Source organism: Buteo buteo, chromosome 12 (genome assembly GCF_964188355.1).
Source record: "Buteo buteo chromosome 12, bButBut1.hap1.1, whole genome shotgun sequence".
NCBI classification, from domain to species: Eukaryota; Metazoa; Chordata; class Aves; order Accipitriformes; family Accipitridae; genus Buteo; species Buteo buteo.
Genome location: NC_134182.1, coordinates 2,088,576 through 2,112,102, shown reverse-complemented (window position 1 = coordinate 2,112,102; position 23,527 = coordinate 2,088,576). Strand labels below are relative to the sequence as shown.

Genomic DNA, 23,527 nt, shown 5'->3' with positions numbered 1-23,527 from the left:
TTAAAAAAAACCACAGTGGTTGCACAGTCTGCAGCATTGTAAATATGATATGCATTTGGATTAAGAACAAATGTCACCAGTTAGCCCCATAATCAGGTAAAGACAGTCGTGGTGTAAGCACCCTGGCTCTGACGGTGGTGATGGCAGATAGCTAGTGAAGACTGTAAGGGCAAGGCAGGCCTGCTGTGTAAAAGGTACCACCACCACCTCTGAAAGAAGGCAAAGATAAAGTGATTTGCAGTCTTTCATTTCCCCTGAAACTTCCTTGGCTTTAACACCCACAGGAGAGCAGTTCTGCAGCTGCTTCTCAGCTCTTGTTGTTTGCCGGCAGCTTCCAAATGCTGTTCTGCCTCTGATGAATCTGACAGAAATGTCAGCAGGCGCATGATGCAGTATGTGGAGCAGCTGCTGCGGCATTTTGATGGCCACCATAAAGTAACTACAGGACTTAGATGTGTTGGAAAGAGCAAGGATTTCAGGTCAGCAACCTGACTTCCAAACTTCCAAAGGAGAGGTGGATAAGTTACATTAGTAGGTGTTTCTTGGCTTGTAACTTCTGCTCTATGTCACTCACGTTGTTGCACACATGGCTGTACTTTAGGGAATGCAATACACAAACACCAACAGGCACTCAGCTAGCATCATTTGTTTAATAAAGTCTTTTCTGTTTTTAAAAAAGTTTACAAGACGGATGTGTTCCACATGATAAACGACTAGCGGCTGATCTTTCCTTTTAATAACTTAATCCATGCAGAAAGACTGGATTGCCTAACTTGGTGTTACGTAGCAGCTGAACAATATACTAAAATATACACAGATCTACACGCTGCCATGAAAACAGGTAGCACATGACACCATAGAGTGAGAATCAAAATACAAGCCTGCTTGGATAATTTTCAGAATTCAAGTGTAAGTTTAAGGAAAAACCCTGATTTATTTTTGAAATGGAGCTTATGTACTGATAGTGAATGTTCTGCTACAATCTGCCTACAGTCACCCTTTATTCAGCAGTCATGTGAAAACATACACAAAAATGTTACAAGTCCTTTTAACTACTGATACTACACATTAACAACTGAATCGGATAGCATTGCTTTGGTTGTTTCAATACAGAATGATGTAGGTTTCTAATGTCTTAGTTCTGTTTTCCCATTTTCCATTCTTTTCCGAAGTCGTTGAAGAGTCGTTCTGAGGTGAATGTCTGTTGGGTCTCTCTTCGAGAATCCAGTGTAGTTTTTGTATGAGAAACTGTGGAAGGCAAACAGGAACATTACTATGAGTAGAAATACAGTAGGATTCCTTCAAATCCCATAGAGAAAAGTATCTTTACTTACTGTCACAGCATGAAAATTAATGCTAGGCTATCGGTATATCACATTTTATAAATGTTCAGCTCCCTAGAATTTCAAATGCTATCGGAAAGGTCAGTCCGGCCAAAGCACTCTAGAAGGCCTGCAAACTCCTGCTCTCTAAAATGTTCTAATTTCAACGCACAACACAGAAACAGTCGGGGAAACCTTGTACTCCTGTAGCATAGCAGCAAGGCCAACAGCTGCTGAGAAACAGTACCTCCTCGCTTTATTTTCTAAGAACATGTTCTCCTTCCCAATGTGCCTGCTCATTTCCAGTACTAAAACAGGAAAGTGCACTGAACATAAAGCCAAAAAGAGCAGAACTCGTGTGATTCCAGCTGCTGTACGATATGACAGTCCACTTTTGACTGCAACCCAATTAATGAACAGAACCATTTCACACCAGTCTTGAAGCTGCTCTCCATGAGGCAAGGGAAAAAAAGCCTGTGGACTTGAAAGTTTCTTTGATAACTTCTCCAGGTCAATCCAAAACAAATTAGCATATTTCCAGAAATCTATTCAATGCCTTATGCAAATTCATCCATATTAGTACCACACAGATAATGTGAACTTCTGTAAAACAGAAATCATTCCCCAATGTCTGACCCCCAGGGAAATTCATGGATTTAAAAAAAAAAAAATTATAAAAAGGCAACTTTCTGAGTAATGCATAATACTGGATTGTATAAATCACAAGCCAGATTGAACTCTAGGGCTGGAAAAACGAAAGAAAGGTTAGACCTTAACTTTGCAAAGCTGTTAATAATTAAACTGCATAGCCAGCTCAGGGCTTCAGGGTGCAGATGAAGGAAATAATACTTTCCTGAGAGCTTGGACATGTTTGAAAGTTCAAAACCAGCAAGGTAGCTTTTGCAGGGGGGAAGGAAGGCAAGGAAATCTGTGTTCTGAAGACTTAAAACTGACTGGAAGAGTATGATAAATACGTATCTACATATGTAGATAATTCATGACAAAGGATTCTGGTCTGTATTTAGTCTAATTCCATTCACTCATGTCCAGGCATGTCCTGCAGGTCAAGCACCTGAAGGGAGAGAAAATCCCAGTACTCATACTGAATTCAAGCAGCAAGCCTGGCTCTCAATGCCTGGCCTAATGTTCTTATTAGATGGTGAAGATATATGAAATAGCCTGTTATCGAGTCATCCTGGGAAAGAACAAACTGAGGAGGGAGGGGTAGGAGCCGTGACAGGAGTTGCAGTTCTGGTCTGTCTCCAACCTCTGAAACATTTTCCACTTCCATTGCTGGGGACTATGTGTTATTTGGGTATTACAAATGGTGGGGGCTGTTCCAGAATGACCTGCCTGCTAGGTAAAGGCAGAGGGAGAAACACAACCACGTATCTCCACTCTGAAGAATACAAAGCAAGATTCTGAGTGAAGTCACTGCTGTGTTATAAGACCAAAATTTTAGATTTCCTGAGTCAACCTGGAAACAGTCGTGGCTGGGCCAGACTCACAGATACACACCTCCAGCCAAGCACACAGCTGGGAAGAGGTTTTCACCCACTTCTACCTTCTGGTGTGCCAACTGCAGATAGAAGCGAAGGTTAACCGCCAGCAAGATTATCAGAATTTCACCTTTCAGCACTTCTAATGCAACTCTTTGCACAGGCTGCTTCAGTAAAGTACCCAGGGTTAGAGACAGTGAAGCGGGAGGACACAGTTTTACGGAGGACTGAAAAAGCCAAACCTGAGGCCTGCTTTGGATGAGCTAAGGCTCTCTTTCCGAAGACACATCTCCTTCTGCTCCGCTGCTTGCGCTGGGGTCATCCTTGTTACGGGGGGCATTTCTTTCTCTACTTGACTCAGAGGGCACCTTGGTTCTGGTCTTCTCTTTTCTTTGTTGCTGTTTTTCAAGTTTTGTCAGCTATTCACAAAGTAAGGAAAGCAAGAAAACATTTCATGGAATAAAGTCATTTCGGAAGACTATTTCTAAAAAATAGCAACTGTGAGCATTTGTAGAAAACTTGCAACACAGATTCATGACACCAATACATATATCAATAAAACAGAAAAGAAAAAAAAAAAGCCCAAGGCTTAGATTTTCAGAAATTTGGAGAAGACAGTAAATTATCATCATATGCTAACATGATTACCCCCTGATATAAAAGAGAAGTGCACACATTCAAAGGACTACCCTCAGCTTTCTAGGCTTCCTTCTCCAGCCAACACAACCTGCAAATGTGGAAAAGAATAAAACATAAGGACCAAAAGGGGGAGCTGGATTCCACCAAACTCTTCTGGTTTGGGTCTTAAGTGGCAGTTTTGTACTTTCAATGTTGCTGACAACAGATGTATCCCAAGTTCGGCCATCCAGCACACAAGAATCAATGTATTTTATTCTTTATCCAGAGGAAGAGATATATGAGCCTTAGCATCACCTAGGATATAGAATAACCATTTCAAATCAGCTTGGACAAAACCCCCTCCTAACACCACCTTGCCACGTCTCAGTAGAAATGCTTTCAATGCTACTAAGAGTAAAACTAAGTTGCACACAGCTGTCACTTCTACACCTCTTGCCCATTTTTCAGAGAAGCAGGTTGCAGTAAGTTTGGGGGACACTATATATTGATAGCTACTTAAATCACTACCCTTTGTGCAGTTTAGCCATTTGGATAATTTCTGTAATCTGCTGATTTTCTCTACTGTTTCCACAATTTCCCCAAGATAAAGCATACTAGTCATAAATCATAATTTCATGGCCAGAAGATCTCTTCTGAGATGAAATCTTCATAGAATAAAATAAGCTAGGTTATGTGTGTCAATTATTAACTAGACAGGCTCATGGAAGAGGCATACAAAGATGTAAATCTGAGCTCCAAGTCAGTAGACTCTTAGCTACATGCTGCATATAGGCAAAAATTTGTGCACAGGATTAGAATCAGAGCCCCTCAGTCCGTTGAGACAGTCGTAAGCTATAGACATAACAGGAGTAACTAAGCCTGAAAACTCACATGGAAAATAATTTCAGATGTAAACCTGTACATATCAATCCTTTTATCTCAAGCCACGGTACCCTAGAATCACTTTGTGTTAGACGTTGGCCAGAATCAAAACCCACAAACCAACTGGCTGTTCAGAAGCCGTCCTTTAGGGTCCCCTGCCAGCAGTCAAAACCTATGCTTTGGGGATCAATACCTCTCTGACCCAATTGCTGAATATCTGAAGCACGAAAGAAGTCAGAAAAGTCTTGAAATATCTCAGGTGTTTAAGGCCATCTCCCTTGTGACCACACACAAAAATGCAAGAGTCCTTAGTCCACGGAAGGCAACTTTTCTCCCTTTGTAATATAGATATTTTACATTGCTGAGACACTACTGATGGACTAATCATCTCAAACTATGTGGACATTGCTTCTTCCCCAACAGATTGACCAACATATAAAGTAATAGTTTTGGAAAAGGTCAAAATTTACATTAGGGTTGACAGCTTCTTTGACAAATTCTAGCCTGATGCAATTTAATAGTACACCACAGACATGAAATTCTAAAAATTGAATAATGACAGTGAAGAGCTAGACTGCACTGTGAAAGAAGGTTTCATGAAGGCAGAAACGTCTGCCATCATGTCAGCTGTAATATTATGTCACATCACTTTTGCAATCAATTTGCTGTAGCAAAACTATGCAAACAAACTGGCACACCAAGTCCCCCACCTGAAAATGTTAGCAGTTCTCCAGGTTGGTTGTTTTGCCTAAGTTAATTTCCCACATTCAGAAATGCCTTAGTGCCAACCTTCCTTGAAGTTCTACCTTCTTTAATATAGAAACATATCCTTTGTTTTCCTTTTTCTCTGTGATCAGAGTGTACACAGAGGTTGATTGCTGCTCTAGAAACAGCTTTTCCTTTTGTGATAGCCATGAATAACACCAGGAAGAAGTGAATGACACCAGAAGAGAATTATTTTGTTAGCAGTCTGACGGAAAATCAGTGGCAGTGCTCATGTTTCTGGAACCTCAAACCACAACAAAAGCTGCAGATGTAGGTTTAAATTTCAACAGTGGTGTGCCAAGCTGCCACAACTTCATATCTTAAAAAAAAAAAATCACAACAACTTTAAGGACAGGTTACATTTCAGGAAAAGTCCAATCCTTCACACTGCTGTACGGCATTACAAATCTAGCAGTTTAATACTAATGCCACTAAGCAAATGATAGCACTGAGATAAAATGATTATCAGAGGTCTACTGCAAAAATAAATCAATGGAAATGTCGTGACAGAAGAAGGGTAGTCTTCATAATCTGTTAAGGAGATGGCAGATCATCTGACTTTTTCCTTTTCCTTTCCACATATCTATACCTTAGACTTACAATCAAAGTGGACCTTTTTTCTCTTGAGAAGAGAACACAATCCTTCTGGCCAATGAGTAGCTCACACAAGGAATTATATACTTCATTTTGTTCCTAGAAGAAACCTGAGCAGCACGCAATAAAGTTACACCCTATGGGCCCAAAGCCTAAGGCAAGAAAAGTGCTACCAGCCCTTCATCAGTTAGCCTGGTCTAACTGGCTGCCCAGGGTCTTGGAAAAATTCCCTAGCCAAGCAGTTTATCAGCTGCATGGCTTCCCCACCAGTTCTCCTTAACCGCTCTTTATCACCAGTGATATAGATAACCAGCTGAGCTCCCTTTGGTTCACTTTCCTCAGCAAAACTTTCAGTGTAAGAAAATTAACTCAGAGGTTTGGGATTTTTTTCTTCAAAGTAAGCTCAAAAACAGTGCAACTGGAAGAAGAGAAACATCCAACGCTGGCAACACAGCATCTAGAAAAAAATGTCACCTGACGGTGCCAGGGAGAGGACTGTGGTTTATTTCTCATAACAGTGCATATGTTCACATGGGAAGGAAGAAAAACTAGGTGACAAAAACCAAATTCAAAGACAATGGGAAAAATCCATTTGCTACAGATGGAGGCCCTCACTGTACAGTCATTTACCATAGTTTAATATCATAAAATATTTGACACCAGCTGCATCAGGACTGTGCTACTGATCACATAATTCCAAGACAATCCCCATCTCTCCCTACAATGAAAATGCCAGCTGAAGCAATGCCATACTTGGGGAACTGAAAACACCTTCAGCTACATTATATTAAAATGTTCCAACTCAAAAGTGATAGAAAAGTTAAAATACTAGATTTGGGGTTTCTCCACATTCAGCAGAGAAATCACCTTCGGCTACACAGTTATGAGAAGTTTTTTAAGGCATAAACAATAGAATATTTATGTGGAATTTGTTTAATGGATTTTTCTATAATCAAGAACCTCCTGCCATTTAAAAATGTAAGTTACTTAAATGTCAGTCTTGAGAAGTTCCTCTCTCATTCAAAACACTGACATTTCCAAGCGGCATTACATTTTTATTTACTCCTCATACCGACAAAGCGTGTGCATGCTGCTTTACCACACTGACACGGGCAGGTTCAGTAACAAACATCTGCTCCAATGCTTTCATTCTTCTTATCCCTCCCAATACAGTGTCCAGTTCCAAAATATGGTTTAAAATACAATGTAGTTTATTTCATTCTGGACAGTAATGGAACAAACGGGCCCAGAGAGATCAGTTCAGCATCTAATTAGAATATACACATTAAACACTGAAACTGCTATGCCACTTCCCTTAGCAGAAGAAATAAAAATGCTCAGAATATTTCCAACCTGAATTCCACAATTATCCACAATGCTTTCAAAGTTCAAGGGGTTTTTTTGAGTTGTCACCATGTCACCTCCCCCAGCACCCTCTAAAACCTCTTCCTGCTCCATTTCTGTCTGGCTACTTCTACTAGCTACAAATTCCTATGAAAAAATACAAAGTACCTCTCCCTAACCTTCCCCAAAACAGGATATAAACATACAAAGCAGTCTGGGCATAGCTAACCTAATCTCAGCAACTATCGCAACTTCATCAAGGCAGCACAGAAATTCACTACACTCTTAGCGCTCACCTGTGTAATTATCCAAAACGATGCATATAAGTTCAAAAGAAATTATCCAAAATTTGTTCACCAGTTAAGGCTGGAAAGTACAATCTTGTGATTTGTACTAGAACATTAGGAAAAATCTTTTTGTTTTCTGCATCACAGCCAAGAGTGAAGAGAAATACTTGATCTACCCTCACTCTCAAAGACTATGTAGGAAATGCAGTCACTATTACTGAACTCAGAACAGAATCACCGCATGCATATAATGACCTTCTCTCATTTTATGCCTTTTTTTTTTTTTTCACATTTCTTACCCAGTTTCTAATCCAAGGCTTTATTTTGCCTTTCAAGCAGAATTTCTTGCACATCAAATGTACCAAAAAGGTGCTTTAACAGCTCAATCAAATGCCAGCCATTTTTTTCTTTTTCTATTATTCCATTGACATGTCCAAATTCCAAAATAATACCAAGTCTTCAGAAAAGGCCCAGCAATCACTAACTACTGCTGGTGTAAGACTCTTCTGATTTACTTCATACTTTCAATTCATTTGCTTACTATTAAATCAGACAATAATGGAACTGAACAGTTGACAACAAATTGAACTGTAGTAGCTTCCTCTGCTTACTTAGGTTTTGCAAACAGCTGGGATATTCTCTTTTTTATATACACACACACACACACATATTATATAGACATATATACACATATTTTTTATGAGGATGACTTTATTAATTTTTTTATTAATTCTGTAAGTGATCTATTTATACCTCTCTAGCACAAGGAATATAAAAATACCTTTGGATTAATTAATCCACAGGTATTTTTACTAATTACATTGCTAAGGAATTATAAGGATCAGATTACCAATTACAACCACAGACAAACACTCAAAAAAAAGAGGTCTTTCACTGTCATCCAATGACATAAAAGAGCTATTCATCAACTATTTGTCTAATCTCTTTCTGTTAACATCACATTAAACACTGCAGGATGGTTTATTTATCTCTCCTTGCTAAAGCAGAATGCAAAAAGATAAAAAACACACCATCTCTAAGCCTTAGTTCCCATGCTACAAGCAAATCAACAGACTGTATGACAGCAAAAAAAAAATGCAACAGGCAGGGAAGAGAGAAGAGAATGGCAAATTTAAATTGGTTCTTCTTCATCCCACATCTTGTATGATGGGTGAGAGAAGATGGCAGACATGTCAAATAATATCCAGAAAGGATGCTTAAGAGTGTCAGAAACAGCAGTGCCTCCAACAGTGTGTGTTAAGGTCCCGATATGAGCTGGAAAAGATACTCAGTTAAAAGAGCTGCCAATTTTCAAGGAAATGGGATTCTTTGAAATGTGGCATAGATTAAATTCTTTGTGCATTTAAAGCACGCACGACTGGATTGCTTTATCGGTGTCTGTGCTGCTGCAAGAGCTCATCCATTTCTGTGACAAACAGGAATCCCCCACATCAGGACTTGCAATGAGCTGGAACTGAGCGTGGCTCATGAAATGTGTGTGGACAACACACTGCAGAAGGAAGGTAAGCAAATTTACATTACTCTTATATGTCTGGAACCCACTCAACCCATAGAAGGACTCTCTCTGTCCTCCTTTTCATAGGGTCCAAGCACAGACCCAGTAAGAAGATACTTGGTGTAACCTTACCTTAGGATAAATAACAGTGCTCTAAGCACATCCTGCACAAGAAGCCTCATCTTTGCTGATGAAGAATGAGGTTTAAGGAGGAAAGGAAGGCAATCAGCAGGCAAGACTTGAAGCAGCAGCATTCACATTAAACAGGGAATTCATGCCAGGCAAAGTTTGAAAACCAGCATCCTTCCCCATCTTCAGCCCATGTCATGGCCACCAAGAAGGTGTTGTCAGACAGGAAAAGCAGGCAACTGTGAGGACAAAACCCTTAAACAAGCCAATGTTACCCAAGAAAGAGATGGAAATTTGCCAAATCCAGCATGCCCTGGTGAATCCTCTTGGGTTATTTTATACCCACACATGGGACAGCAGGGGTAAAAGCTCTCTCAGTGCTCTCCATTTCAGTCAGAAACTGCATCCATCTACCCTTATACCAATGATTCCCACTAGACTGCTTGAGCAAAAAAGACTGGTCACCACTTTTTCCTAGAGACCAAGACACCACGGGGCTCCATCTCACAGCCACGGGCAGCAAATTTGCAGAGGAGGCATGGCCTATACATCCACCCTTTCCAGACTGACCTTCTGGCTTGCTTACCTGTTTAGGGTCAACAGTGGCAGCCGGGGACTCCAGTTCTATTGTTACAGGACCATCGTTCTGGATGTGTACCTGCATGTAGGCACCAAACTTGCCATCTGAAAAGGGAAGGGACAAGACGTGCTTAGGGCTCTTGGAAGGATAACGCATACTAAAATCTTTACCAAATATGCTACTAAAAAGAAAAAAAAATACATAAAAAGACAGCCAACTATCAAACTGCAGAAAAGTACTAAGGAAAACACCAATCTGCGTGCACCCAGCTATGTGGTCTGACATTCAGAGAGGACCAATACACAGCCAAGTACAGAAATGTGCATGAAACAAGTCTACAAATAATCAAGGTGCTCACAGTTCAGGATAGGCAGGATAGTTCTCACAGGCAGGAGATGAAATTTTAAAGGCTGTAACAGCTAAGCCTAGGGATCCAGTCGAGCTAACCAGTTGATGTTTTGAAGAAATCTTATATATAGGCGAAAGATAAAAAGACCCAAAGCCTACTCTGAAGCATTTGACATTGAATACTCTAGAGCAGGGGACATTGATGTGCAGCTCAGTCCCAATCTGTTACAGCAATTTCTACATTCCTGTTTGCGACCTAGGCCATTCTTTGACAGAGTTTGGCAAAAAGGGTGGAAAAAAAGACAGCGTCTACTCCGTCAACCCTGCCTACTTCATAGGAATACACTTCTAAAATCAGAAATGTCTATGTCATTTGTCATCAACGGCATTTATTAGCACACCAGCTGAGGCACAGACCACATTTTTGGTAAGCATTTGAGAAGTTTCCATCACAACAGACCCATGACTGTTTTATCCTGTATAGTCTACAAAAGCCATCCCTTTGTATGCTGTCTTCATCTCACATCTCATTTTCCTTTGTGCAAACTTTCCTGCTCCATTTTTCCTAGTCCAGCTTTCTACTCCTCAAACTCAACCCACCCCTGGGCTGAGCCTACTTGGCTGCTGACTCCCACATATTCTCTTCTATCCTGCACACCTGGGTAGCCTTTCTAGACCTTCCTGGTAGGGACAGCAACCAGAACAGACACTACCATACCAATACAAATGCATAGAACAGAAAAAGGTTTACTGCAGCAAGCAGACAGCAGTTATCCAAAGACTGGAACAGTCTCACTTACTAGGAAGGCAGACCTGGAGCCTGTTCAGCAACACAACCAAAACTTCTTCCAGCACCACCTTGGAGAGTGAGCAAGAACGTGCTGAAAGCTGTAGGTTCAAACTTCCGTGGAGCAACCACCCATTGGGAATATTTACATGAGACTTTGTATAGCTACAGAGCAGCTTTCCATGGCAACATGTGATGTCTCTGACTGAACAGAGGTCAAATCAAACTGTCCTGATTCTTCATTAATGTGTTACTAGGGACAAATAGCTCTGGAAGAGTTTTCAGTTACAGGATGTGACGGGGAGTAAGTCAGAAGTCTGGTATTTGCTTAAAAGAACAAGGAAAAAGAAAAGGCCTGTCCAACACATATGGGCCATATCACAACAGATCTACTGCCCAACAGCTTTTGCAAAGGCTGCATGCCACAAGCCACCCCACGCAAAGTTCTGGCAAAGCCAAAAACTATAGCCCTGCACAAGAGACTGCTGCCAATGGTCTAGTGGCCAAGGTGTTCCTCACCTAAACATCCTGTAAGTCTTGTATGACCCTGAAATGCTCTCCTCCTGCATGTGTCCCATATCCCTAGGCAGTGACCCCTCTCAGTCCGAAAGGTGCTCCAGAGAGCCACTCCTGCCACGATGGGCATCACACCTGGACCACAACCAGGACTGAGGGTCCCCCAGAACAGCCCTGGGAGGGGCCCGGGCAGGGTTTGCGATCCTCCAAGTCCAGAATTTGGGTTCCTCTGCCTGCTTCTGTGCTCCTTTGTGTGTGTGCAGACCAGTTTTGCAACACATAACCTAAGAACTACTACAGCAGGAGTGAAAACATCTCCCCATCTACTCCACTGTAGGGTTAGTACCCTCTGGCGGGAGGGGACAACTGAGGCTGCAGTGGCATCAAAGAATGGCACATCAGAAGTTACTGGCACATTAACAGTTACTGCAGCTGACTTGATTGGGTAAACTGGGTAAATAGAGATACCATGAAGCTGACAGTACTTTAGGAAAGGATCAGTGTGTCCTGAATGCTAGCTAACGGTGCAGAAGAAAAAAAAGAAGAGCGTTACTAAATAATTACAGAAAATAACAGAAAATTTAGGAGAAAAAAGTATTTACAAAGCAAGTGAAAAAAAATCAGCAAGACCTTTTCTCATTTTATAAATCTGCAGGAGCCTGAAACATGTAAAGGGTCCCACTGAGAAAAGATGTCAGAGCAATCAAAAACCTAGTGATTATCATTTTCTAGCACAGTTTTCAAACCCTTTGCCACCCATGACAGATGAGAACCTGCAGGTAAAACCCAGGTAGTTTTTCTCTAAATCTGTAGCTTATGGTTTCACTGGTGAATCATGCAGACACACATTTTCAGAGATGCCTATAAATTACTCTCAGTTGAAAAATAAAAGCTTGAAGAATGCTTGCTGCTTTTGGTTAGCTGTATCTGCACACCTGAAGTCTAGCTACCATAATGTGTAAGAGCCTCAGACTCCTACAAATACCAACTACAGCTCAGGAATCTCACTGCACAGAAAAAGGCAGTTTCTGCATCTGACAAGCACAATAAAACAAGACTCTACACCTTCATGCTTAGAAAGTGATTATATTGCTTCTTCAGGAAGATCAAGCAGACACTACCTGAGCTGCTGCTCCTAGAAGGGTGGTTGTTGTACTGACTGTGCATATGGAAAGAGATGTACCTATACAGCGATTACATAAACCAGTCAAAACCAATGCATCTTTCTTTAACAAAACAATAAACAAAAAATACCATCTTGAACTTTATTAGTGGGAGCACAACTTTTCAAATAGCTCTCTACATACCATATCATCCCTCTGCTGTACTTTACTCACAGAAAAGGACTGCCTTTTGCACTTCCCATACAGGTATGGACCTAAAAGAAAAAGTAACCTTCACAGGCCCCTTTTTTTCACAGGAGGATAAAGTGGTCAAATAAGCCCCCACCTTTAGCAGCACACTCAAAGCACTCCCATGTCACAAGAACTTTCTATCTTGTTTCAGCATCGGAAATATTATCAAGGGACATCTTTCTGTAACAGCTCCTTCCCATTCTCCTCATACTTAAACTTCCAGTCTTTTGACCCAAGGTCACCCCAGGTCAAGGTGGCTCACAGCTCAGAAAGTTTAAGATTTAGAGCTAGTAGAAACAGTACAGTACTTAAAACAGAAATGTCTGTTAATGCTGCCCTCTACTCAGACTTTCCCATCAAAAGCAGGAAGGGTCTCAGTGCCTTGCAACCACCACAATATGAAAGGCAGTGTGGGTTTCAGTCTCAGCAACCTCATTCTCTCAAAGGATTTAAAAAGTCAAATGAGGGAGAATTTCTTTACACATTCCAAAATCCCTTTATTAGTCTTAATCCACAACGTCTTGCAGACCACCACATGCCCTCATCTTCAAGCCTTCAAACATGCCTTCAACATACTGCAAAGGTGATGTTGTTGTCAGAAGCAGCTGCCACCCTCCCTTATCACAAATTGATATGTCCTGTAGTTTCAGGGACCATGGTCCCTGCACAGTATGTGCTTTCATCATGGGACACTTCTGGGGTTTTGTGCTGGCAGTTCCCTTATACAACAAAACTAAAGGGTTCTAGTGTCCATTGGCCCCCATGGCTCTTTTCAAGAAGTGGCCTCACTGTAACACAGCTTTGTTCTCTGCAGCTTCAGGGTCTGGTCTTGCCTGAACGAACAAGGGAAAGCTAAAACCTAGTTTCACAATTTCTTCTTAAATCAATGCCTAATCCCTCCTTAGGATGAGATGCTTCTTCAGCAGAATCTCCCCCAGTGCTGGCTGCCTGCCTCAAAGACATGCTCCTGCCTTCCTTCCCTTGTCCCAGTGGCTACTGTAGTGTCAGTATATGGCAATTCATATAACCTTTCAGAGAAGACATTTTTCATTTCTGTGTTATGGTTTCCTGAAGAGGTAAGTCGAGAGACAAGCCTGACTCCCCTACAACAGACTGATATCTGTGGTACCACTGCATTTTGCGTTCACCTAAGAGCACACCAGTGGAACACATCACCTCTGCGGCACTCGGGCAGACAGGCTGCAAAGGAGTTGATTGTTCTGCCCTTGAATGCAACTTCTGAAACTCTGATGCAGAAAAATCCCTCTTCTGCACAGGACTGCAAAGAAACTGAAGACATCAGCTCTTCCATCTCTCTGTCCCAAAAGTCTGTCCAGATTGATTTTCATTTTTCAGTCAGAAGGAAAGGAGGAGAAAGAATCCACCCACCTTGCATGTTGCTTGTTACACCAGAAACTTTGGGTAAATTTATCACATGACCCTGTACTGTCCATGGGAGACACTAGCAACTTACCCTTAAATACTATTTCTTTTCCTGCTTTTTATACCACAACGCTCTTCAATGTGGTAAGTACCTTTCCCCATTTTAAGACTTCTTGACTGATCAAGTCACCTCCCTGCAACATCCTCTGCAATAAAATAGGATCCTACAAATATAATTAAATGGACAAGTTTATTCTGCTGGACACCCATGTCTTTGAATTCCTTTTCCCTTAGAATCTGGCATGCATGCCTTCCTCAGAGGCAAAGAAGATCTTTATCTGAGGTGAGACAGAGAAGCCATGTCTGAGATGTAAAGACTTGAAAATGAGACATAATTTACTTTCAGAATATTTTTTGGACATATCTTAAGCCTCATGACCTGGAAACTTCACACTGGTTTTATTCAGAAGTCACTTCTAAGCTTGTCTACTTGGAAAGTTATTCCTAATTAACCCCATGCGGGCACTCTTACTCCAGATCAGAGCGCTTATTCCAAAGTGACAACACTCACGAAGGGAATTAGTCAGAGAGAATAATTCTGCTTTCAACTTGCATCAAACCTTAATCTGAATTAACCTCCTCCTTGTGGAACAGTCCTCTCATATTTACTCAGATATTGCTATTAAGGGAGTGAGATACTTCACACTCTTTGCCATGCTAATCCTTACTGCCTCAGAAGACTAAATCCACATTCAAGACAGAGAGCAAAGGCCCTGACACACAAGGAGAAGCCTTGGTAGGCCATGTTTTTGGATATTAGCTTGCACAACAGAGTACTTAGACCTGCATTCACCAGCTCTGCTCCTCAGAGTGGAGTGAGGTGTTTAAGAATGACCAAGAAAGCACCGAAGCAAGACAAGTAAGCACTTCTGATGCAGCCTTCTCTTTCCTATACATTGGTACCCGTCTGCAGTCTTAAGACATCTGTGTTAAACTAGGAGCCACGGCTCTGAGCCTTCTCCAAGATTTTGTTTGTCAAACATCCCCCTGCTCAGCGTGTGAAAGAATGGTTTGCACTTCTCTTTGGGGAACACTCACCATTCTGAGCAACTAGATGGCAAGCTCCAGATAGACCAGATACCAGATAGAGGAGCTGCCTGCGCAGCACCTACAACAGTGGCACACATAGTAGCTCAACTTCCAACAGCCAAATTAGTCTACTAGAAAAAATACAGGGACTAGAAAACACAGGGCTCTTAGGCAATAGGGCAATTATTGATCTGTCTTTGACTCAGCTACACAAATTCCACTTTAAATTATTAAATTATTCCTCTAAAATGCATTAAGCAATTTGTAAGATCAAAGGGAAGGGCACCTACAGCAATCCAGAGAATCAAACCCTAATCTCCCAATAACTACAACTGCATGTGCACGTATGTGTATGTGTAGGGGAAATACATGAGTACAGATTTTGAAGATAGAAGGTAGAGCCTCATGCTGATACCCTAAGCCTATTTTAATAGCCCAGCAGCTCCTTCAACAGCGTTCCTTCCCAGGGCCCTCCCATCACCCTTTGTGACACAGTAGCATGCAGGACAGCCCGCAGCAAGTCAGGTTCTGATTTCTTTAGGACTTTTTCAGGGCAGAATTCAGTATGTTTGCATGCCACACTAAATCACAGCCCAAGTATTACAATTTCACCAAGTTATGCTTACACTCAAGCAGTCCTGCTCACATACAGCCTGCCAGTGCACAAAGGCTCTGTGCCTCAGCTCAGGGAAACTGTAAACTCTGGTGATGCAACCACAGGACTTAGCCTACTACCCATGAAACTGCCAAGCTTCAGAAACTTTGTATGCACAAAAGTAAATAGATAAAACAAGCAAACAAACAAACAAAAAAAAACCTGGCAAAGAAACTGGCATAACAGAAACTTCGATCATAAAAGTCTAACAGACTTGGATGCAGCACAACATAGACTGGCACAGCCTAAAAAGTAAGCAAAATTATAAATTAACAGGTGGTTGCAGTGCTGCCAGCAGTTTCAAATGCATGTGTTATCTGACACAATAGCACAGGCAGTCACTCTTGGGTTTCTAAATCTGTTTTCAGCATGAAAAAAAAAAAGCAGAAATGAAAGCTCTTTTTGCAGGAAGCATTGGCAAACAAGTGTCAAAATACGGGCACTTAACAACAACGGCTATTCATTTCAGGTGTATAACTGCTATTCACTGAAAAGAGAAGTTTAAAAAGCTGCTGTCAAAATATAAACTGATTGAAAGTATTTCAGAAACAGAGCACTTTGCAAAGCCCAAGGATAAAGATGTAGATATACAGAGATATATCCGTTTTTCCACACCTCATTTAAGTGAAAGAAGAAAGTCCATACTTGCTTTTAGTTTACGAGGACATAAGGGTCTAACTCAATCAAATCTTACCAGAGCAAACCTTATTCCCATTGACTTCCCAGGAAGTTCTGTTACCAGTTTCAGAGGCACAGGAACGGGTCCTAACTTAGTCATAACTCAACAAAGATGAAGATTCAAAAAGCACGTACTCTGAATTCATTAGAACAGAAGTTTTCTATGTTACAGACTGAAAGGGATGCAGGGAAGGGCTATCAGAAATGCATTCCTTATCATCAACAAATGTTGATTGGGAGAACGTATCAAGCTACTGGAAAGCTAACACAAGATGGACATTTTATGTGTGCCTTTCACTGCACCTCCTTGCAAAGCACTGGGATAATTACCTTCATCTACAGTCAATATGGAGATGAGCCTCTAAATCTTTCCCCAGCTATCAGTATTCTGTCTTTTTCTCCTTTTTTAACTCATAAGGAAAGTAAGGCTGACCATTACCTATTAAGAGCCCCCATTTAAAAAATAGTCTTTTCTAGACACTTGTCTTCTGGGCAGGTGTACCAAAAATTCAAGTCTAAGTATGAAAACAGCCAGAAATCAAACAGAAAAGATTAAGGGTGGATAGAGCACAAATGCAAAGGGAAGCCAGGCATTTTCTGGTAAAGACAAAACTGTTGCATACATGGCATAGAGTTGAGAAAAGATAGCCTAAATCAAACACTGTAGCACATTACACCTCCCACTGTCATCATTACCATTTAACAGAATGTAAAACTTCAGTGACAGATGGAGCTACACTGTCCATCGCACACTGCTGACGCCTTGAGTCTGACTAACCACATATGCCTCAGAAAAAATGTTCCTTCTGGGTTAATCTAGCTACACAACACAAAACATCCAGCCTTTGAAGGAGCCTGACCCCAGAGCTTGTTCTCATGGCTGCAGCCTCTCTGGGTTATGTCGTCAGAGTCATTGCTCACATTGTACACCCAATAACAATACAAGAACATCTACATGTCAAACTATTCCAGAGGAATGCCAGGGAATGGCTTGGCTAGAGGAAGACAGGAGTGATCACCCTGCTGGGCTGCTAGTGAAAATACCATCCCCTTATCTATTGCCACGTAAAGACAGCTCCTGTGCAACACAGACAGAAAATTGCAGAATAAAGAAAATAACGATCAGGGAAGAGCACATACAAACAAGGTCCACTGGTCACATCAAGAACCTTACCAACCTTTTGCCCTTACCTTTAATAAGCTCTGGTTTGTAGGCTTTTCTTAGCTGCTCTAGGAAGTTGTTATAAAAACACTCCGCCTGCTCTGTGGGCATTGCCATGTGGTAGTCAGGCTTGTTTCCTTTCAGGATGCACTGTAGAGTAAATTGGCTCACACACAACACTTCATACTCTTTATCCATGACGCTTTTGGACCAGTGCTTCCCGCTTTCATCTTCAAATACTCGCAAGTTCAAGATCTTTCGAACCCTAGAAGGAGAAAAAGATAATTCCTAAATTGTCCCAGGCAGAATCAACAGGTACAAGTTAATGCCTACCACACGGGATGAGATAAAAGGGAAGGCAGATGCATATTCGTTCTGCCTCCACATAACAAGGTACCCCTTTGTCCCTTCCTTCCTAAACCATGGGAATCTCGTCACATTAGGCAGAGCCACAACCAAGAAAGCCCTTACACACATATATAACGTTGTCAGACTATTAATTAACATCATAATTTTACAGAGCATGAGATCAGGACAGAATAACTGGAAGTTACAGGGTGACATAAAGATGGCATAGGAAGTAAGAAAGCTTACTCTTTACTATCTGATTTTACGTGTCACAACATTATTTAATGTGCGAATAACTTCGGGAATTTTAATCCTCCCACCACACTGGGAAATCACACTCAGTATGAAATGACTATAAATAAACTATGGTTGTTTCCAAACATATATTCCTCCAGCTCTGTCACCTCCTAGCACTCTTTCCAAACCCAGCCCTACAAGCCAGATGAGGACAGCACTTTTTCATCAGGATCACAGAATCACAGAATAGTTTGGGCTGGAAGGGACCTTTAAGGGTCATCTAGTCCAACCCCCCGAGGCACAGTCACAAAAATCATCCTTGCCAATTTGTGCGTGTCAAAGACAAATGTAATTGCTTCCTGAATGAAGTGGATGGTCAAAAGCCTTGGAAGGCATCAGCACATAGGCTTAAATCATCATCACTGCGGTGTTTTAATGGTAAAGATGTTTGTTGTTTCATTTACAGGATTACTAAAGTTTCCTTTAAGAGGACTTGCAAGAGCCTGGTTAAGCTGATTTCTTTCAATCCTTTTTTTCAGATGCTGGCTTCCTGCCTTTCCTGTGTCAGTCATCCAAACAACCTGGTATTGAGAGCACAGTCGCTACAGATCACCCGTTTGCAATATTCCGAAGCAACTTTCACATTCACCAAAGTAGGAATGAGAAACAACAGAGCAAACGTTACACACTGAGGAGGCAAACAGTAAGTCAAGCCAATGGAACATGTCATAATAAAAACACTTTCAGCTTTGCTGCAATTCTCTACAAGTTTCACATGTTTATGTGAGATCTTTGGTGGCCTTTAGTTCACATCCCCACTGTCTACTTTCTCTTCCACATCTGCTAAGGGTTGTTTTCACCTTTGCTCAGATTCTTGTCTCTTCACTGCTTGAGCCTTTCCTCTTCTTGACACGAATTAGCTCAATTACCTGTTTCTTCTTTGCCTTCATAAGAACTGAGGTCAGACTTAGAACAACGAACAGTCCGAAGGAGACAGAGAAGCCCCTGGAGAACTCTCTCTTGCATGTGTTTGCCGGCCAAATCACAGTATTTTGTGGCCATGGAACAGATGGCCAGAGCCAGCACTCCAGGCTGCCAAAATTGATTCACTTTTACAGAAAAGGAACTGACAAGACTATCCAGCCTTTTAGAAGAACAAAACTTCTCACATGCAAGCTAAAATGAGAGTTTGAGGTTCCTAATACAGCCCATCCTTAAAGGATGGACTCCTCCTGGGTAAATCCATACAGTAAAAAGGACAGACATTCAATAAAGGGAGATCAGAAAAAAACAACATATTGATTCTTCCTTTTTGAGTCAGTTCTTCATAAAAAACACACAGACAAGGAATGGCAACAGATTTTTCTCAGTGGAACATAAAAAGAAAACTCTAATTAAGAAAACCATATTTAGGGTAAAATCTGAAGAGGAACTAAAAGGCAAACCCCAGTTTCCCAACAGGAGTGCCCCATTTGATTGGCTACTGCACAGGTATCACTGATTCAGTGTCAGAAACGCAGAAATAAAAGAGTACAAGTCAAAAGGAAATATGTGACTTACATGTGCTCCAGCTCTCTTTGCGTATCTTCCAAAGAAATGCCCAGCAGCACACAGAGGCCTCGTCCTATTGAACTTATTTGTTCACCACCCACTGGGGAAGAGGGGGGAAAAGAAAATTAAGGCTAAATGCACTGTCTTGTTTTATGACACAGGTGAGTACTGATTTCAGCAGGCAACTGTACAACCACCAAAGAAAACATCATTCTAAACCCTTCTTCTCTGTCTTAAGTTTGTTAGAGAGTAAAGATCATATAGAAGCCCTCTTTCAAAAGTTTTCCCAATAGCATGTCTTATTTGTGAGGGACTAGCTCAAGATGCCTACTCCAGCATTTAAAAACACTGTACAAAGATTCTTTACTACAACTGATCAGCAGTGCTAACCAGAGAGGTGGCAGAACTCTCTCCAATCCTTGTAAAAATTATCCACCTAGTTAATATCAATAAGTGTACTCAATTTCTTTAGTCCACCACACCTACTTTGCATTAGTTGTGAAAAGGTGATTTCTATTTGATATAGTCCTCATGGATTTTTTGAAACAAGACCTGCAAATTCTACCCTCCTAGCTGGCAACACCACCTCTTTAATGACATCTACAGTAAAACACAAACCATCACAGATCCACTGTGTTTTCCCAAGAAATAATTTAAATTAAGATAAATTAAGATAATTTAAAACATCTTAACATGCTTGAGCCTGACGTGACTGTAGTTAGATTTAAATGAGATCTTAAAATCGAGATAAGCACCAGCTACCCAGCTGTTAAAACTATATCCAGGCTTATGCAACTGGGAAAAAAAGCCCCAAACATTCTGTAAAACAAAAGGAGAGCAGGCCCGCAGCAAAAGCTGAAAGCTTGTGTCTGTGCACCGGTGACCAGAGCTGGACTATTCCCAATGGGCAGAAGGAAACCAGGGGAGAAAACTCCTCCCAAAACCTCTTCCTTTCCATCCGATATGGGTATGAGCCCTCCAGCTCAGAAATCTATCCTCCCACTAAGCACAGCACTATCTCCCTCACAGAGGGACATCTCAAACTCTTTTAACAGCCAGAAACAACAGTTTAAATTCTACCCAGAAATGTGGCAATAAGTCAGCCACAATCCCAGTGCTGACAGGGTCTGGCCACTATTGTACCCTCAGTGTACAAAAGCTGTGCTCCTTCCTTATTCACAGGCATGCTCTTCCTTCCATTGCTTACGGACCATCCACACACAAGCAGAACTATTTCTTTAACGTGCAGGCTATCCTGCTGCACACCACCTTGCCCCTGGGCCCCACAGCAGGCACACTTACTGCCTCATATGCAAACTTCTTGGGAATTTTAAGCATTTTGAACACCAAAGGTCCAACTGGTGCAACAGCCAGGACATACCGCCAGGACACACCATTCCTACCAGCAGCTAAGCACGCACCAGGGCCATCACTGGCTTCCTTGACCCACGCAAGCAATGCATGGTGGCAACTGGGACAGCACTGCCGACACACGCAAGCAATGCAAAAAGGTGAGTCAGGCTCCGCTGCCAACACGCTTGCAATGCAAGGAGGTGACTGCGATTGTAGTGCCGACACATGCAGGCCATAGGAGAAGGCAACAGGGGTGGCACTGTCACCACACACAAGCAATGCAAGGAGATGACTGTGACTGTAGCGGCAGCACATGCAAGCCATGCAAGGAGGCGACTGCAACTGCGCTGCCAACACACGCAAGCAACGCATGGAGGCAGCTCTGATTATAGTGCCGACGCATTCGAGCCATGGGAAAAGGTGATTGAAACTGCACTGCTGACACACACAAGCTATACAAAGAGGCAACAGTGCCAGCACGTGCAAGCCATGCGAGGAGGCAAGAGGGACAGCTCCATTGACACACACAAGCAACGTGCAACAGTAATCGGGACAGCCCTGCCAACACAAGCAAGCAATGCAAAGAGATTACTGTAGTTATAGTGCCAACGCATGCAAGCCATGCAAGGAGGCAACTCTCATTATAGAGATAACACTTGCAAACCATGGGCAAAGGCAACAGGGATGGCACTGCCAACACATACCAGCAATACAAAGGGACGCCTGTGACTGTAGTGCCAACACATGCTAACACTTGCAAGGAGGCAACTGCAACTGCGCTGCCAACGCACGACAGCAATGCGAGGAAGCAACTCTGATTATAGCATCAACACATGCAAACCACGTCCCTGGCAACTGGGACGGCACTGCTGACACATGGAAGCAATGCAAGGAGACAACTCTTATTACAGTGCCCCGACACATGCAAGCCATAGGAGAAGGTGATCACGACTGCACTGCCAATACCTGCAAGCAATGCAAGATGACAGCACACGCAAGCCACGGGAGGATGCGATTGGGATGGCGTTGCCAACACACGCAAAAGAGTGCCCGGCAGTAATCGGGACAGCCCCGCCGAACACAAGCCAGCAACGTGAGCTGACTGCGCCTGCCGTGTCAAAGCACGCAACCCACTCCGGGAGGCAACTGGCCTGCCAACCCCCGCAAGCCATGCGAGGAGGCAACTCTCATTACACACACGCCAAACCACGGGAGAAGGCGAGCGGGCCGGCACCACGAAGCAAGCAAGCCGACCCACGCCAAACCCACGCTAGGGGGACGCCGGGGGAGGGGAAGGAGGACCACCCACGCTCGCCAGCCGTGGGTGAAAGCGAGGGGGACGGTGCTGCCCACACACACAGAAGGCAGGCGAGGAGGGGAAGGCGCTGAGGGGCCGTTGCAGGCCGCGGCGGGGAAGGGGGAGGCGGGAAGGGGGGGGGGGGGCGGGCGGAGCGTACGCTCCGCCCGCCCCCCCCCCCCTTCCCGCCTCCCCCCCGGCCCCGGTGACCCTCCCGGTGGCGGCACACTGACCTGTGACACTGGCCTGGGCCACCCGCTGAACGATGGCCTTCATGGTGGCGCGGCCGCGCAGCGCAGGCCCGGCGCCGGTTACCGGAGTGGGGAAAGGCGACGGCGCTAGGCAACGGCGGCCGCTCCCTGCCGGACCGCGCTGCTTACAGCGCCCCCTGGCGGCTCGGAGGTGCTGCCGCAACCTCCCCGTGAGAGCCGCTATAGGTCTGTAGGGGATGTATATATATATATAGGGTGTATGCGGTGTATGGCATAGGCATAAGCGGTGACTGTAGGGGTTTACTCCTACAGGAAGCCTCTGTAGAAAAGGGAGGGGTCGACAAACGTTTTACATGCCGAGGGGCTTCCTTTCTCCAAAGGGAGTTGATGCCTATAGGGTCTTTAGCAGGGGGGTGCCTATAGAAAGGAGCAAATGCAGGTAACTGGGGTGGCATCCTCTATGGGTACGGCTATAGGGGTACAGGGGGGCGCTCATAGAAATTAGTGGCTGGGATAAGCCTTCTGGAAAAGGAGGGGGTGGCTGTAGGGACCAGAGGAGCCCATACAGAAAGGCAGGTCTGTAGGCGCATAGGCTGGGCCTCGTGGTATAAAAGCTCCTATAGAAGCTGGGGGGTGTGGGCAGAGGGGCTGGAGACAACAAGGTGGTGTCTGCAAGGACTGTGAGGAGACCTTACAGAAACCAGGGCAGGGCAGGGGGTGTCCTAGAAAAGCTATAGGGACAGCAGGCAGCTCCTATAGAAACAGGGAGGTGTCTGCAGAGGCAGGGAGAAGCCCCTACAGAAAGGAAGGTCTGCTTGTGCAGGGTCTCGGGTCAGCTTCCGCTAAAGGGAGGCTGTATCTACAGGGACTGGGGGAAGCCCCCTGTAGATAGTAGAGGCTGGGGCAGCCTTCTAGAAGTGTAAGTAGTGGCTGCAGGGAGCCCCTATAGCAACGAGGGTCAGCAGTGAGAGAAGATGGGGGAAACGCCTATAGAAAACAGTGGCCAGAAGCAGCTTGCTG

General features: G+C 43.2%; 1 protein-coding gene across 2 annotated transcripts; it reads right to left on the bottom strand.

Moving 5' to 3' along the window:
* Nucleotides 1-636: 636 nt before the first annotated feature.
* On the bottom strand, nucleotides 637-22,659 carry DTD1 (D-aminoacyl-tRNA deacylase 1). Of its 2 annotated transcripts, none has more exons than XM_075042417.1 (6): nucleotides 22,529-22,659; nucleotides 19,655-19,745; nucleotides 17,539-17,774; nucleotides 9,543-9,640; nucleotides 3,064-3,240; nucleotides 637-1,248 (listed from the first exon to the last, which is right to left on the bottom strand). In XM_075042417.1, exons 1-5 carry the CDS (start codon nucleotides 22,569-22,571, stop codon nucleotides 3,085-3,087), a joined length of 624 nt encoding a protein of 207 aa, XP_074898518.1. In that variant the 5' UTR covers nucleotides 22,572-22,659; the 3' UTR covers nucleotides 637-1,248; nucleotides 3,064-3,084. The 2 variants fall into 2 exon arrangements, with proteins under 2 accessions (XP_074898518.1, XP_074898519.1); XM_075042418.1 differs by lacking the exon at nucleotides 22,529-22,659 and adding an exon at nucleotides 20,948-20,966.
* Between the last annotated feature and the right edge of the window lie 868 nt (nucleotides 22,660-23,527).

Coding starts and splice junctions, on each gene's coding strand:
- DTD1 (XM_075042417.1), bottom strand. CDS start 22,571: ATGAAGGCCATCGTTCAGCGGGTGGCCCAGGCCAGTGTCACAG. Junction 9,641..17,538: donor CAAACCAGAGCTTATTAAAG/GTAAGGGCAAAA, acceptor TTCCCTTTTCAG/ATGGCAAGTTTGGTGCCTAC. Junction 3,241..9,542: donor CCACTGTTGACCCTAAACAG/GTAAGCAAGCCA, acceptor CTTTGTGAATAG/CTGACAAAACTTGAAAAACA.